We start from the raw sequence: 16634 nt of genomic DNA on the forward strand, positions 1-16634 counted from the left end.
CCCCGCCCGCTGAAGAGCGCCTGAGAGGGCGGGTGGCACAGCACAGATCGGCGCTGCTCGACTCGGCGCGATTCAGCTCGGCTCGACTCGGCAAAGAACGGCACGGACCGGCGGCAGCAGCAGCAGCAGCTCAGCCGGCAGCGCCCACGCACACGCCGCCGGGCAACCGCCTTCCCCCCCCCCCCCTTCTTCCTCCTCCAGTACTCTCCGCTGGGATCAAGCCGTCGCTGCTGCTGTTGTTGGCCGGCTGTGCCAGATCGAGGATATTTTGGCTCCCGGAGGGGTAGCAACGCCTGTTTTTTTTTTGACTCCGTGTGGTGTTGGTGCCGGTGCCACCGGGAAGGGACGCAGAGGAGCTGGCGACGGCCGGACTCGGGGGCCAGGTGAGGCGGGGGCGGTGGCAGGAAGGGGGGCGGGTTGCCGACACGCATCGACCCGTTCTGCGCCGCTCCGCCGCCGAAGGGTCTAAGCGGCCGCCCGAGGAAGCCGGGCATGGCCCCCAGCCCCTCGCAGGCGGAGGTGCGGCCGGGAGACCTCCTTCGCGGGCGATGGCGGGAGGCACAGGCGGGGGCCGGGGAGTGGGCTGACCCCGCGGCTAAAGGGTGCGGCGGAGGGGACGGCGTGGTGCGAAGCGCGGCGGCTGGAGAGCCGCGTCCAGGACGGCTGTGGACGGGGATGCCTGGGTGAGGCGCTGCGCGCCGAGAGGAAAGGCAAGGGTTAAGGGCCAGCGCGCGCTCTGGATTCGGTTAGTACTTTAAAGGGACTTAAAAAATGTTGGGCTGTATGATCTCCCCAGCCAACTTTCATGTGGGCGAGTGTGTCATATGTGTGAAAAGGCATACCAGCGCTCAACTATCTCATCCATGCTTGGGGAGCCCGGCAGTTGCACGGGGGATCAGCAGTGCTTCTAAGGCAGGCAGTTGTCTCTTCACCTACTGATACTGATTTTTATTGTATTTTCTATCAGAAGCCTGATTTTGCCATTTTAAAACAATCGTAAAAAAAAAACCAAAACAACAAACACACACAAAACCAGTAGAAAACAGTAGATAGCTTGCTGACACTAGCGTGGTTTATTTCTCCATGTGGGTGATTCCGACCTGAATCCAGCTGTGGGCAAGCACCTGGCTATTGCTGAAAAGAAGTTGATCAGAATTCAGCAGTATTAGTTAATAAGTGCCTGATCCTGTTGACCCTGTTCTGGTTCACCCACTCAGCTATGCGGGGGTGTTGAAGAAGGTGTCCTGCCAGTTAAACCAATTATAGCTGGCAAGTAGCAGTCATCGGCGTTAGTGGAGGAGGTGAAGTGAGGCCCAGTCACACCCTGCCGTGCGTAGTGTCTTTTCTGAACTTAAACAGCAGCTTTGTAAGTCCAGCTGAAAGCCAGCTTTAACCCTTTGTGTCATAAAAGTCTTACTGCCTTTTCAGCTCACTTGTGATACCTCCATAAGGGGTCTGCATCTCAGGTCTGGAAACTTGTACTGCAGATGGAGAGAAATCTGATGTATGACAAGCAGAGGCTATAGAAATTCAAAACAACTTGAGATTTGGTTGGAGGAATAAAAATGGAGCACTACGAAACATGCTAAAGGTCTTCATGTGTTGCCGGACTGGAGCTCAATGTCTAGTTCTTCATAAGCCATGTAGTGCTGCACAGGCAAGGCCACAGAACCAATGAGCAGCCTAGCATAGAGAAACAGCGACTTGGGTTAATGAGCAATGCCGTGTAATGAAGACTTTGTATAAACGTCTTGTTCTAGGGCCCTAAATATTTCTAAGGAAAACAAACCAACCGAAAAAACCCCAACAAAAAACCAGGATGGAGAGAATCCCAGTCCTTTTGGTCAACTTGGAAATTCCTAACTGGATTTGTAGAGAGACCAGGACTGGACCTGAAAGTGACAGAAATCATATTTGTAGCCCTAACCTGGGATCAGATCTAAACTTACTGAAAATATATATAATGTTTTCACAAGTGCTTTCCAATTGGTAAGGCTTGCAGCTATTTATCCTAGACAGCAGAGCAGATTTCAAAGGGTGTTAGAGATTGCTGTATGCTTTTTTAAGAAGCTGAGCTGAATGCAAGGATAAACAGTTGTTTAAACTGTGGCAAATTTAATGAAAAGATTAGGATGCTTGCTGGGTGAGGCTCATGCTGTGTAAAAGTCTTTGCTGCTCAGTGACATGTGTAATTGAGATCAAATATTTGTACACACTATTTGAGGTGAAAACTGTCATTCAGTTAGATTGTACTTTTGGGTAACTTTAATGAAGTGTAAGTTGAATATTCCTTTTATAGTCAGTTGATTTATTTCAACAATAAGCTCTATCTGATAATAATGAAGTTGCAGTGGGCCTTTCAGAATAAAGACTCTTGGTTGGTTGGTTGGGGTTTTTTAAGTGATCAACTATATAAGGGGATGAAAGGGTTCCTTGTCTTTGGATGTTTTTATTCTTCTCTTTGCTTATGTAGTCCTTTTAAAAGCTGTGCCTTTTTTGTTAAGGTCCTGATTTGCCATCTTTTTTCTAAGTTTAAGGCTGCATTTTGAGTGCTCCTTGAGTTAACATGTCTAATGAGAGAACTTGTTTGTACAAGTGATCACAATTTTGTTCAAAATATTAATAGTGTCCTGTGTGACAATTTACATACCAATGCACGTTTTCAGGTAGTTTCTATGGAGCATTTAAGAGAATTTAACCCAATGCTGTGGGAAATTATTGACAGAGAACTTGCTGCAGTGTGGTCTGATAAGGTGTCGTTCACCAACACCTAAACTGTTCAGGTTTATCAAGACCATAAAACTGGCTTTATTCCCTATGTTTGATCTCTCCTATAGGTCAGTGAAAGGATAAGAATCTTATCACTCTTTTCTTTAAGTGATGTATAGAAGAACAAGTTAGACAGGCCTCACATAACCCTGTTTCTGGTAATACAAGCAATACAATGTGGCTTTGACTTCAATAGCATGAATGTATTGATCAACCCTTTAAAAGGACATTTTACTATAAGCCCTTTTCAATTACAATTTAGCCCCTCTAAAGCTCTATAAATTTATTAATCCCATGTTTAGAAAATGTGCAAGATAACATGGTTTGGAGATGCTTTACCTAGTAAAGACAGCAGGTTGCTGTATTGACTTTAATGGTTATTCATGAAAGGGTGAAAGGGGTGAATCTTTTATGTGAAGGTGTCTCACGTCAAGTGCCCCGTCACTTCGCCTCCTTCCTTTGAAAGCCGAAGTCCAAAGTGAGTCATGGCATGTGAACAGCAATACAGTAATCAAAAATAACACAAATCTCAATCTAAGATAATGGGTAGAAGCTGGAAAATATCTCAAAGCAATAGTTGCTGCACAAAGGACTTTTGTGAGCTTTTCAGACTAACAGTAAGATACTAAAAGCTCTCACACTGGGTATCAGAAGTTAACTGTCCTGTTGTTGACTTGTTCCCTAAAACTTCACCACCAGTGGTGCCTGTAAAAGGTCTTCCACTTAAAAAGCCGCTTAAGCAAGATGGGAATTCTGTCCTGTGTGGTCGAGGTGTGAGCAATAAGAAGGAAAGCTTTCCCTGTTCTGTAGCCTGTACTGAATCAGGCAAATGCATCTGTTAACATGCTTGCTTCTTTGGTAGAAAAGTTTTTCATGTGACCCCTCTCTTTTTTTTCAGATGAGTGATTTTGGGCTAAGGAACATGGATCAAGTAGCTCCTGTGTCTAATATGTACAGAGGAATGCTCAAGGTGAGTACTTTTGAGCTATCACCTTCTGAATGCAACTGGGGCATCTTCCACCTACTGCGTTTATTAATGCTAGCACAGGAATTGTATAGCCATACCAAGGTGAACACAGATATATGGGTTTTAATTTCTTGCTTGTAACCTCTAATTGTTTTCTAGAGTGTTTACACTGATTACAGTAGAGATGTGTAAAGCAGAACTGAAATGGGAAATGTAAATCTTATACCCCCAACTCTCTTCCCTAAGGAGACTCCCTCTGTGCTTCAAATGCTAAGAGTTTGAAAGTGAGAGGTAGACAAGAACTGAGCTCAAATCTATCTTTTGTCTAAATAAAGGTTACAGGGTTGGCAGCAGGGGTGGTATATATCTTTAACTTGATGGAACTGGCAGAGGCTGTTCTGATATGACTGGTTAGGTCTGATTCATTCAAGAGCATTGTCTGAAAGAAACGTGGTTACTCACTTACTACATGCAACTGTGTGAAATGGAAGTGAAATACATTGTAAGGAAACAGTTATTAAATACATTTTATCTGTAGGTAGGCTGTGTCTGCTAGCAATCTTGTTTTGAGAGGAACTTAAAAACTGAGTGCAAATGAGAAGCAGACTCAAGGTTTTGGGGGCTTCCTTCCTCTCCATTTATGCAAGTTGCTTTTTAATCCCCGTATCAATGTTTTACAGATCATTGATTAATGTAAGCCAAATAAAAATTAGGAAGACACTTTCTGCTCTCGTTAGCTTTGAGGAATGTCCCTGTTCTTCAAACCAGTTAGTGAGACTCTGGTATTCTAGCTTTTCTGTTTTGGGTCACTGCTTAGCTTGCTTTCCTGGCCACAACAACAAAATCCGGCAAAGATCCCCAGTTTAACAGCTGTGTGCTCTGTTACACAGTAGTTGTTATCTATCCTTAGGTCAAAATGGAGACTTGTGTTTTGCTATTTTGTAGGTGTTCACATTTCTCTTTATTTTCTTCTGTAGTAATTACTCTTAAATATTGTGAAAAGACAAATTAAATGGTTGCATAACGAACAGACCAAGCAGAACTTACTCTACATTGGTTTCTTTACTCTTACTACTATTAAATCAAGAGCCAGCTTAAGCATTCATTTTCTCTCTTTTCTTGAAATATGAAACTAGCACAGTATAGATTTTACTCATTCACATGCCACAGCATTTTTTCCAGTGACTCAGGATGAGGGTCAGCTATTTACACAAAACGCAGGAGTTTCCAGATTGTGTTGAAAGAACTTGCCCTTTCTTTTAGGTACTAGCGATGAGTCAGTGCTTTTATCTAGTAATGTATAAAGAATCTTTTACTAGCAGACTTGGCAATTGTTACTGGCTTGTTTCATTCAGCTGTGAGCCTTTCCATGGGTTGACTTTGACTCCAGTTGTGGGGGGTACCTGAACCAAATGTATGCAACTTGTCTCTGCCAGCCAGTGCTTAGAGGAGGTTTCTGAACCCAGTTAGCCAAGGCATGAAAGGATTTACTTTGCTAGTAAACTATGCAGTTTATGCTTTCATAAGGCATGTGCTAGGATGTAATACAGCTTATTATAAAATACAATTAAAAAGTATGGTTCTTTGCTTCTTAATAGGGTTAATGTAATTTGGGGAGATTGGGGGGGAGACATGACACATGGCATATGAAAGGCACCTGGTGCAAACGGACTTCAAGCCGTTGAAACTTTGTGGTGACATAAAAAGGAAAGTTAGGGAATGTGAGGAAATGCTAATACACATTTACTATTCCAGAAACATAGTTCAGGTTGTTTTTGCATTGCATACTCCCTTAGAATGAATACTGCCCTAGAAAACATTTGCCTTGTCTTCATTGAAATCCTTTACCTTGGCATAAGCTGGCAGACTAGTGGAATCCTAAAGCAAATAAACACTTGCAAATTGCCTTTGTCTTTAGCTGCCATGAGCGAGCTGTAGCTTCCCAGAACAATCTTCTATCAGGTGCTTTTAAAAATCTCAGTGGCAACTTTTATCTGTCTGTGCTTTTAAAGATATCACAGATGCAGTTTCCTTGTGACTAACAGGAAAATTGCATTATTTATTGGCGTTTTTATAGTTATTTCCTCCTCTATTAACATTTCCTGAGCCACTCAAAGACTAAAATGGCTGGGGCATCTGGTAAGGGTACTAATATTTCTAGCATACAGAACTAGCAGAAGTCAAGTTTGAAAGAAGTTAGATTTTTTTTCAAAATGCACCAGTATTTACTGAATGTTGCCAGTGTATCAGTAGAGTCTACTTTTATCTGCAACCTTTTATCATTCCTGCTTATCCCTTTCTGAATAATGAAACTCAGTGTTTCACTGAGCATCTGAGCCCATGAAAGACTGCAAAGTGTGGTAGCTGGCAATGCAGTAACTCAGAAATATGGAAGGCACAGCAAAGGAGTAACATCTTTCTTCAGTTCTTGTAAAGCTGGATGCATAGCTTCAAGTGACGTGGTTCACGTTAAATTTTTCCTTTAAAAACAAAACCTCAAAGAAACCCCAACAAAACTACAAAAAACACCTGCATAAATATACTGTAGGTTTTGCACTGGCAGTTGTTTTCCCATAATTTACTGATCCTGCCCCTGCCATCAATTACTCATCAAGTGGATAGTCAATTTAAAGGGTTAAGAAAATAAGGATTTCTTTAAAATATACCTGGAAATAAATACATGCACACACACAAACACACACATTCTCTATTGTTTAAAGCCTCAATTACAGGAAAGCTAAGAATGTTCTTGCTTGACTTTACTGTAACTTGTAGGACATGCCCCCCAGCTAGCTCTGTGGTCTGATTGTTAATTGTTTTGTACAAGAAGCTATGCTATTATTGTGTTTATATTTCAAAGACACAAGTTAGAGGATTCAATCTAGTGGTTGTGCCTGATCTCCAAATCTTCCTAACAATGAAGTCGACAGTGCTCTAGCATAGTGCTCACACTGTTTTGTTTTATTCTGTTGCTTTGCAGCGTCAACCAGCATTTGACACCTTTGATAGCTCAAACTCTCTCTTTGCTGGATATTTTTTCTCACTAAATGAAGACCAAACGCTTCAAGAAGTGCCAACAGGATTTGATTCTACTTCTTATGGTAACTTTGCTTTGTTCTGTAGTCCAGTCAGTAGATCAGAAGGGAAGTTCTGGGGTCTAACCAGCATTTCAGGACTTCACTGTTATTACAAGTGCAGCATGTGTTTCCCTAAAAAGGAATGGTTTAGTACCCAGTCTTGATTTTATCCATGTGAGTTGCTTTGTGGATAGTTGCTGTTCTCTGTGCTGAAAAGGAATGGGAGATGGAATTTAGTAGCCTACTTGACTGTTCTTAGAAGAAGCCTTTGTAGTTATTGCTAAGAACTAAAAGACCTTAAAAAATCTGAAAGGAGATGATTACGAGTGTATTAAAATGTGCAACATCTCAACTATGGTTAAAATGCAAGTATTCTGCAAGCTCCTTTCTTGATGTTCTGGTGTTAAATCCCACTGTGCTGTACTCCATGCCTTAAACAGGACTAGGGATCTTTATAGGGTTTTTTGTTATTATTATTTTTCTATTGCACATAGGACAGTACCTGCACACACTACACCTACTCTAGTTCTTAAATCCTTGGCCTAAAATCCTTAAGAAAACAAGAAGTTTTGTCCAAAATGCAGGTATTTTACTTGATGCTGCATTTGTTTCCCCTTAGGGAATGGGGGGGAAAGAAATTACCAGCTCTCAAATCTCTTGAGACTCACCAGTCTTTTGTTCTAATGTGTTTCTAAGCAGTCACCTGCTCAGGTCAGCAGAGCAAGTCTTAGCAGTTATTGAGAATGGGTGTGGTAAAAACATAAGTTAAGCAAGGGCTGATAATGAGCTTCCCTTACTGGGTCAAATGGAGTCTGAAAGTAGTCTGAGAATAAGAAGAGCTGCACAGCTTCATGAACTGATTTGGAGTCTGCCAAGTTCATCACCTTTGTATACCCTGCCACTGTTATATGCAGCGCTCCTTCACACTCATCCTGTGTATGAGTTCTCAGAGGATCTTGGATATTCAGGGATGCAGGAGCAAGTTGACTGTCTTCAAATTACTCCTAATTTAATGACACCAATCACAAACAAAATATCAGTAAAAGATTTCCTAATCTGAAACATCTAGGCAGTGTGGTTGGCTTCCTTCAACTTAGAAGCTCTTCTTTCAGTGTAAAATGAGGCATCTTCTGATCAAAATTGCCCATTAGGAAGGGCTGAATGGAAGTGAATTTTGTCCTCAAAGTGGAATCTACTTGCAAATGTAAAAATCAGTTAAGAAGATTAGTAATTTGTACTAGCATAGGATGGTGCTGACATTTGGATTTTGTAGCACTGTTACCAGCTTGGTAACCAGTCACACTTGTCTCGTTCAGATGATGGAATAATCTATTGCACCATGTACTCAAGTGATTGAGGGATCCACGGGAAGGTCTGAAATACAGTTCACTAGAAAAGGAGTGCTAAATAGGACAAGCTGGTTCTTCACAATCCTACTATTGGTTACTTAGCTCTTAAACTAAAAGAAGGCTGGAATTCCAAGGAATTGCAGGTTCACAGAATGTTAGGGATTGGAAGGGACCTGAAGAGATCATTGAGTCCAACCCCCTGCCAAAGCAGGATCACCTAGGGCAGGCTGCACAGGAACACATCCAGGCAGGTTTTGAAAGTCTCCAGAGAAGGAGACTCCACAACCTGCCTGGGCAGCTTGTTTCAGTGCTCCATCACCCTCACCATAAAGAATTGTCTCCTTGTATTGAGGTGGAACCTCCTGTGTTCTAGCTTGTGTTTTTTGTCATATCACAGGGCACCACCAAAAAGACTATCACCTTCATCTTGACACCCACTGCTCAGATCTTTATAGACATTGATAAGGCCCCCCAGTCTGAAGTCAAATTATAGGGGATAAAATAGGAATAAGCAGCTTCACATTTCCTTGAACAAAACCCCCAAGACAAACAAAACCAAAGCTGCCCTGCAACATAGCACTTTATGTAACCACTATGATAAATGAGGTAAATGGAGTGCTGCAAAGGTTTACTATGGCATGATGCAATTTTATCAAGCTAGTAGCACAGAGATTTTTAGTGTGAAAATGGATCTGTGGTGTTAATTTCTGTTTTTAAGATACCTAGTTTCTAGCATCCTTTCCATGTTCTTCAAATAGTGCAGCAAAATGCTGTCATTTCTTTCACTGGCCTCAAATTGAATGTATCCTTTTTTTTTTTTCCCCTCCGCCCCTTTTCTTGTAGAGTCCAACAACTGTGAATTGCCTCTGTTAACCCCATGCAGCAAGGCTGTGATGAGTCAGGCCTTGAAAGATACTTTCAGTGGTTTCACAAAGGAGCAGTGTCGGCTGGGTATCCCAAATAGTAAGTGTTTGCTATTTATAAGCTTTTTTTTTTCAATGCTAAGGAGGAGACTGAATAGAGTCCCTTTCAAAAGAGAAAGAATGATGTCAGAAGGAAATAAAAGAATGGATCCTATGTGAATTTGGCACAGCTTGACTTGGAAAGACCAGACTTGCTAGTATTAAAAATGGGTGCATGGGGAGCTCATGCTTTGGCAGCATAAGAGAGAATCAAGTAAGCTGAGGACATCCCTGATTACAAAGGAATGCAGGAAATAAATAGAGGACTCTTGGTTTGGTTTTTTTGTATGTTTTTTTCTTTTCTCTTTAATTCAAGAATACATTCATTCTGAATTAATTCAGAGCTAAGTAGCTTGGGTAAACAATTTTTGTTTTTCATTCACTGCTTTCTAATGAAGATTATTTGGCAAAGGTCAGGAGTTATCTCTAAATGCTGGATGCTTTCCCTCTTGCAGATCCTTGGCTGTGGACGGAGCAGCAAGTTTGCCAGTGGCTTTCATGGGCTACCAATGAATTTAGCTTGGCAAATGTGAATTTCCATCAGTTTCTTATGAGCGGCCAGGACTTATGCAACCTGGGCAAGGAGCGTTTCCTGGAACTGGCACCTGACTACGTGGGTGATATTCTGTGGGAACACCTGGAACAGATGATAAAAGGTAGTTACAGAGCCAGAAATAGCTTTTGGTTTAAGGCTTTTCTAACAGAAATGGTACTCTTCCAGTGCTTGTTTCATTATGAAGGGGTTTTATTAGACATGAAAATGCAAACTTTAAAATTTGGTTAATACAATCATCAGGACTATTAATACATCCTTGATATGTAAAACACAGATGCAGATAGTTGCAGCAATCATTCTGTGCTCATGCTGTGTACCTATTGTGGTCAGGTTTTGTTTGGATTAGTCATTGAAATAAATGAGATTAGGATAAGGCTACTGTAGTACCCTATTTGTAAAGAGAAAACACATCACAACCAGCAAACCAAAAAACCATAAACAAAATAAACAGCAAATTAACCAAGAGTTGGATAAAAATTATTCACTTCTGAAGTTTTGGGGCTTTGTTCCTTTTAAAGTAATCTTTTGTGGTAACTCAGTGAATGAATGTAAAGAAGTTAGAGACACTTAGAAGTGTCTTAGGTGAACACTGCTGGTATTGCTAAAACCCTACATGCAGTGTCCTGTGAGTTCCATTAGGCATGGAATGTTAACATTCACTAGGTGCATATGTTAAAGACTTGGATCTTAAAAACAGGCTGCAATTATTGTTTCAAAGTCTTACGTTAAAATATGATGCTTTTCAAGCCTATTGGAAGTTGGTTAGGGGGAGTTTTCGTGGATTTTTTTCAACAGAGAGAATGTAGTGCAGTGCATTTATAAAATCTATGTGAATGAGGACTCAAAATCCTCAAGAGTCAGAGGGTTTTTGCAGCATATAGGTCAGCTCTTTAAAACGATAAAACCGAATTTTCTCTTTTTCTCTTCTCCTCAGAAAGCCAAGAGAAGACACAGGATCAATATGTGGAAAACTCTCATCTCACCTCAGTTCCTCATTGGGTCAATAATAATTCCTTAAGTAAGTATTTTATGAAGCTTGACATTGTGCATCTCTTAGTTTGTTGTAAGCATGTCACAGATCCCATTTTGAAAACAAAATAAAAGCACATCAGTGCTTTGGTATGCTAAAGCCTACCTCTATGGAGCAGAATGAGCACTCTCACCTCTAGCAAATAGAGTCAAAACTAGCATCAGTGGGAAGCAGCAAACATTATGTTCAGGCATTTTTTGGAGAGTACGGAAACCTCATAGAGCTTGAGAGCGTGTGGGATGCAGTGCTAGCTCCCTCGGATTCTTTCCTTCTACCACAGTCAATCTCCAGCACAACTTTATTACAGCACTTGATGATGAGTGCCTTACTCAAAACTTGAGTTTCTGCAGCTGTCTGTAGTTTCCTTGAAGAACAAGGAACAATAGACATCTTTGTGGCTTGCAAATTCAAGAGGGAGATTTACAAAATGTGATTTGAAGCCCATTAGTTGGAGATCTTCTTGTCAACTTCAGTAGCCTTTTCAGTAGGTCTGTAACATCTATCACTTAGTCAAATTTTCATGGGAAAATTACTTCTTGGTGGCACAGATGTAGTAAAGTTTTGGTGTATTAGTCTGTTTAAGGGTCTGCAGGGAGAATAATTAATTCTTTTATTTCTTTCTTCAGCTGTTAATGTCGATCAGAACTCCTATGGTATGCAAATGCCTGGATATCCTAAAGCCCTCAGTTATCCCAAACCCAGTCTCCTCACTGATGTCTGTCAGAATTCCACTGGACCAAGTCTCCTCAATCCAGAGCAAGAGTTTTCATTGTTCCCTAAAACCCAAGCAGATGCCCTTGGTGTGAACTACTGTGCAGTAAATCAAGATTTCCCAAGAAGCAATCTGAACTTACTAATAGATAATTCTGGTGAGTTGTCATCTGCATGCTAACCGTGGGTCCAAAGCCATACTCTGTATGTCTTTTCCTCCTTTGCATAGCTTAAATACACAAGCTAGATTGAGTGGGATAAAATAACAAGACTTTTGTTTGTTTTTGTTTTATAAAGGTAAGCTTAGAGAACATGAATCTAGTGACAGTGGTGCAGAAAGCTATGAAAGCTCAGATTCAATGTTGCAGTCCTGGAACAGCCAGTCATCGTTGGTGGATTTACAGCGAGTGCCATCCTATGAGAGTTTTGAAGATGACTGTAGCCAGTCCTTGTGTCTGAGCAAACCTACAATGTCTTTCAAAGACTATATTCAAGAACGAAGTGATCCTGTAGAGCAAGGGAAACCAGTTATACCAGCAGCGATTCTGGCTGGTTTTACTGGTAAGTAGTGAAGCAAAATGGTTACTCCTCATCTTATGTAACACCAATATGTTCTATAAATGTTTACCACGGTGATAAAGTTGTATCATCAGAAGGTATGCCTCACAGCTGAAGTCATAGAATCATATTATGGTTTGGATCCAGCCCCCCCGCAGTGAGTAGGGACATCCTCTATTAAATCAGGTTGCTCAGAGATTTGTTCAGCCTGATCTTGAATATCTCCAAGGATAGGGCCTCAACTACCTCCCTGGGCAGCCTGTTGCAATGTTCCAACACCCTCATGGTAAAGAACTTGTCCCTAACACCCAATCTAAAACTGCTCTTCTCCAATTTAAAACTATTGCCCCTCATCCTATCACTTCAGGCCTTTGTAAACAGTCTCTCTCCAGCCTTGTCATAGAGCTCTTTCAAGTACTCAAGGCTGCTATTAGGTCTCCCCAAAGCCTTCTCTTCTCCAGGCTCAAGCCCAGCTCCCTCAGCCTGTCCTTATTTTTATTAGATGTTACTAATGAAAGTCCCACAGGACTTTCTAAAACAAGAACAGACAGGTCTGACAGAACATGTAAAAATCACAAACACTTTTTGATCTCTTTGAAAAAGAGGGAAACTTGGACAAAATCACCCACACTTGAGAGTTTTCACAGGTGTTGGCTTGCCTGTTAAGACCTTGCTCCTGTAGTCCTTACTGAAATTGTTTGGATTGTTTGGGGTTTTTTTTGCTTCAAAACATTTGCTAAGCCAAGGGCTGCAGGACAAGCTTGAAATGGCACTGATGGGAGGTGGGAGTGAGAGCTAAAAGATGCATGTGAAGAAGGACATAACTTGTGTGAAAGCCTATGTTTCCATGAAAAAGCTTACCCTAATTTTAGTGAGCTTAGGAGCAGATTAGTGCTGTAGAGAAAAACCTTAGATTCCTTTCTGATATTAAAAAATGATAAAGGTAAATCAGAGTAATTACAAGACCTCTGTGATACGAACATTGCCACATACATTGGTTGTGGTAAAAGCTTGCAGAAGCATTAATTGTGGTTTCTTCCTGCTCCTTCTCTCTCAACAGGCAGTGGGCCTATACAGCTCTGGCAATTCCTTCTGGAGTTACTGACTGACAAGTCCTGTCAGTCATTCATTAGCTGGACAGGAGATGGATGGGAGTTTAAACTTGCTGACCCAGATGAGGTATGTGGCTAATTATGAAGAACAAAAACATTTAGGCTCTGATCTTTCATCTGTGGGCCTAGTCCTGAATATAAAGTGTTTACATGATCAGTCACTTGCTGAAATCTTCATCTGCAAATGCTTTATTGCATAGTCAGGACTGCTGTGGGGTGTTCACCCCTGTCCTCCTCTCACTCAGGGGTATCAGCATTTGCTGGTGGTTAGAGGAACGTGTTGTATAGCTTGAAACTTAAAGGGTAGCATTACAGAGTTAGTTCTCTTGACAGTGTAATTCTGTAGGTCAGCTTACTGGATATTACTGAATCAGCAATGCTTGGGGTTGCACAAAAGCCTGGGGAAAATGCTTTCTGCAAATCACCATTCTTTTAGATACACAACAATTACGATGTTCCTGCAACTGAAATGTTTTGGGAACTTGCAGCTTTAGTCATAAGAACAAATAGAATACATTTTCACTTTCTGATACTGCTTCAGTAGGGAAGTTATTGCTTTAAGAGACTTGATATCAAGTCCACTGAAACTTTAAATAGGAAAAATAAAAGAAGGAAATCATTAACTCCAAGGACCTTGATATTGTTCAGCTTTCATGTAAAGAGTTGTCCAGTGCTGCTCACTAGCAAGTTGATGGTTAAATGGTGGCTTGAGAGAGGAGACTACTTCCATAAACGTAATCCCCTTAAGCATGTTTTGGCCCATCCACCACAAATAGGTCTCCTTTTCTCTAATACTTGCCATCAGCCTCTTTCTCCAGAAGCTGCTGTTCGTAATGGTCTTGGAGCATGTTCAGCTGTGGGGTCAATCACCAACTCTTACCTGAGCTGGAGACATCCAAAGCATAGAAAATACTCTGAGAGAGCTTTAATAACTGTGTTTACCAGCCACCAACTAGAAAAACTTGAATAAACCCTTTGCATTTTAATTCATTGTTGGACTGACAGGTGGCACGGAGGTGGGGAAGAAGGAAAAACAAGCCAAAAATGAACTATGAGAAGCTCAGCCGAGGCCTACGCTACTATTATGACAAGAACATCATCCACAAGACTTCAGGGAAACGCTATGTGTATCGCTTTGTGTGTGACCTGCAGAACCTGCTGGGGTACACAGCGGAGGAGCTGCATGCAATGCTGGGGGTGCAGCCCGACACAGAGGACTGAGCCTGACCACCTGATACTGCAGGGGTGAAGATCATGCGTTGGGACTGTGTCTGGAAACCGTCTGCAGTCAATTCTTCTGACTGTTCAGATAGATGCAACTGTTGGGGGAAATAAGGACCTTATCTGATTTTGTAACCAGGGAGAGCTGGAAGGAAGTGGCCTTATTTCATCAGTGGCTTCAAGTTTTGCCATGTCAGGCACTTGAGCAGCATGGAAGTCAGCACAGACCCTGGCTCTGTCATGAAGACATGGAAATGCTCTCAAGTTCAGCATTTCGACTGCCCATACTGCCATACAAAGTGTTTTTGGCTATTTACACTGCCATATAATAATGGGTTGGCTTTAAAACCAAAGGTTGGATGAGGAACCAGTGATGCAGCAGAATTATTGCTCAGACATTTAAAAACACCATCTTCCTTGCTTCCATCTTCTATCATGCCATTTATTTAAAAGAGATTAAAAACCAACTAATTTATTTTACACGAGCAGTAAGGAGAATTGATATTAGTTTCGTTCTAAAGCACATTTTGTTAGTAGTCCTACTCCAGAGGTGTGCTGCAGAGGTACACAAACACTCTGTGTCCACAACCAGATGTAGCAAACTTTTAACAAAACAACACAAAAGACCCTTGAAAGAAGGGAAGGAGAATCATACCATTTCAATATTCAGTCTGTATATATGCTGTGATTCTTTTTGAAACTCTGTCATGTTCCTATTTAACAGATACTGTATAGTGTAAATTAAGCTAATTGTGTGTGTGTGTGTGTTTTCAAATAGGACGAATGTAAACTTCTCACTTATGGTTTTTTTCCTTCCATGTTTGTCCAGGCTATACAACCTTCTGCAAATATTTAATTGGCCTAAGGGACAGCGTAAGCGCTCAGTATGCATGCATATGGTATGCCTATGATAGGAAATGGGGGTGGGGGGGTGGGGAGGGCAAGCTGGCTCAGTGTCTTGCCAAGGCTGAGGCTGGCAATTCTTTGTGCATTTTGGCATTTTTACAAGAAACTAATGTTATGTTCTGGGACATAAAGGGCCTGTTTGTGGTTTCTTCTGTAACCTAAAATGCAAATATTCCTATGGATAAAACGACCTTTTTTTGGTGTTTTTTTTCCTTTAGAAATGGCGTATGTTTTTCAACTTCTATGCATGTCCTTTAAAAAAACAAAACAAACAAAAATTTATATACAAGCCTTATTTTTTCAGTTGACTTGTCTCTTCTTCCTGCAGTTTACCCTGTATGATTAAAATATGAAGTCTATTTTTGGAAATAACTGTGACTCCTTTTCAGAGATCAGGAGGGATTTATGTAGCAGCTATTTTTACTGCAATAAAAGAAAAAAAAAAAAATCACTGGAAAAATGTACTTTGTAAGAAAGCTTTATTTTTTATCTGAGCTTGATGTACATTTAAATGTGTTGTACTTTGTGAGAGGTTTGAAAATATGAGTCTTCATTAAAACCTCTTGAACATGAAATTAGTATGTGCGCTTTTTAATGCGGAAACTCACAGGAGTTCCTTTTCTGGTTGTGTGTTTGTTCAACACTTGTCCATGCCAGCACCCTAAACCTCTGCAGAACTAAAGGAAAAAAAATCTCCCTTAAAAAAAACACCCTGAAACAGTATGACCAGACTGATGAGGGCAAGGAGCTTGCTGGAGAAAACTTCGCAAGGGTGCGTAGGCAAATGCATGGTCTTGACCCAAATTAAATGCATGCAACTGCTCTGTGTTTAGATATTCAAGTTAATGCCTTTCTGCTGTGCCTCTGAGAGAAAGCTAGCAGTTCTGTGCTGTGCTGTAAATTGGTGTGTGGCCTCATGGCTGAAGACAGAAAACAGAAACACGTTAAGACCACTTATGCTTAAACTGCCCTTGATCCTATCCTGTAGAAAGAAAGATGACTGTTCACATTGTCTACTTCATACTCTTCCCTATCCTTCCATCCTACAGAGTATCAGGAACTAGGGAAGCATTTGCTCTCAGGCACATCTAAAAAGTGGAAAATGCAGCTATTAAAAAGGTGGTGCTTCCCTAGGCTTCTTGATCTTTTTTTCTGCCAAACTGCAGCTGTGTCTTGGTGCTGTCATTACAATGATGCTGTTTTGGCAGCATGTTAAAACTTAGAGCAGAAGGATGGTTTGGTTTTGTTTGGGGATTTTTGTGTTTGGGTTTTGTTGTTTGTTTGTTGGTTTGGTTGGGTTTTTTTTTGGGAGGGGGCAGTTGTTTGGGGTTGGGTTTTTGTTGAGAATGTACTTTTCTGAATGGATGAATCTGAAAAGGTAGATGTGCATCTTGCAGTAGGGTCCTGATCTTTGAG

At 41.2% G+C, this 16634-nt stretch overlaps 1 protein-coding gene across 1 annotated transcript; it reads left to right on the forward strand.

Annotated features, from left to right (window-relative positions):
• Window positions 1–30: 30 nt before the first annotated feature.
• On the forward strand, window positions 31–16040 carry ETS2 (ETS proto-oncogene 2, transcription factor). The gene is made up of 10 exons (XM_068144633.1): window positions 31–383; window positions 3668–3739; window positions 6717–6837; window positions 9006–9125; window positions 9580–9780; window positions 10615–10698; window positions 11337–11579; window positions 11719–11982; window positions 13040–13158; window positions 14097–16040. The coding sequence occupies exons 2-10, from the start codon at window positions 3668–3670 to the stop codon at window positions 14310–14312; spliced, it is 1440 nt and encodes a 479-aa protein (XP_068000734.1). The 5' UTR covers window positions 31–383; the 3' UTR covers window positions 14313–16040.
• Window positions 16041–16634: the final 594 nt, after the last annotated feature.

Source organism: Melanerpes formicivorus, unplaced genomic scaffold, assembly GCF_026170545.1.
Source record: "Melanerpes formicivorus ecotype bairdi unplaced genomic scaffold, bMelFor1.0.p_v2 SCAF_11, whole genome shotgun sequence".
NCBI lineage: Eukaryota > Metazoa > Chordata > Aves > Piciformes > Picidae > Melanerpes > Melanerpes formicivorus.

Bases quoted from the DNA above. Each gene is read 5' to 3' on its own strand.
- ETS2 (XM_068144633.1), top strand. From the start codon at position 3,668: ATGAGTGATTTTGGGCTAAGGAACATGGATCAAGTAGCTCCTGTGTCT. The intron at 3,740-6,716 runs GTGAGTACTTTT...GTTGCTTTGCAG, and splicing joins TGTACAGAGGAATGCTCAAG to CGTCAACCAGCATTTGACAC. The intron at 11,580-11,718 runs GTGAGTTGTCAT...TGTTTTATAAAG, and splicing joins CTTACTAATAGATAATTCTG to GTAAGCTTAGAGAACATGAA.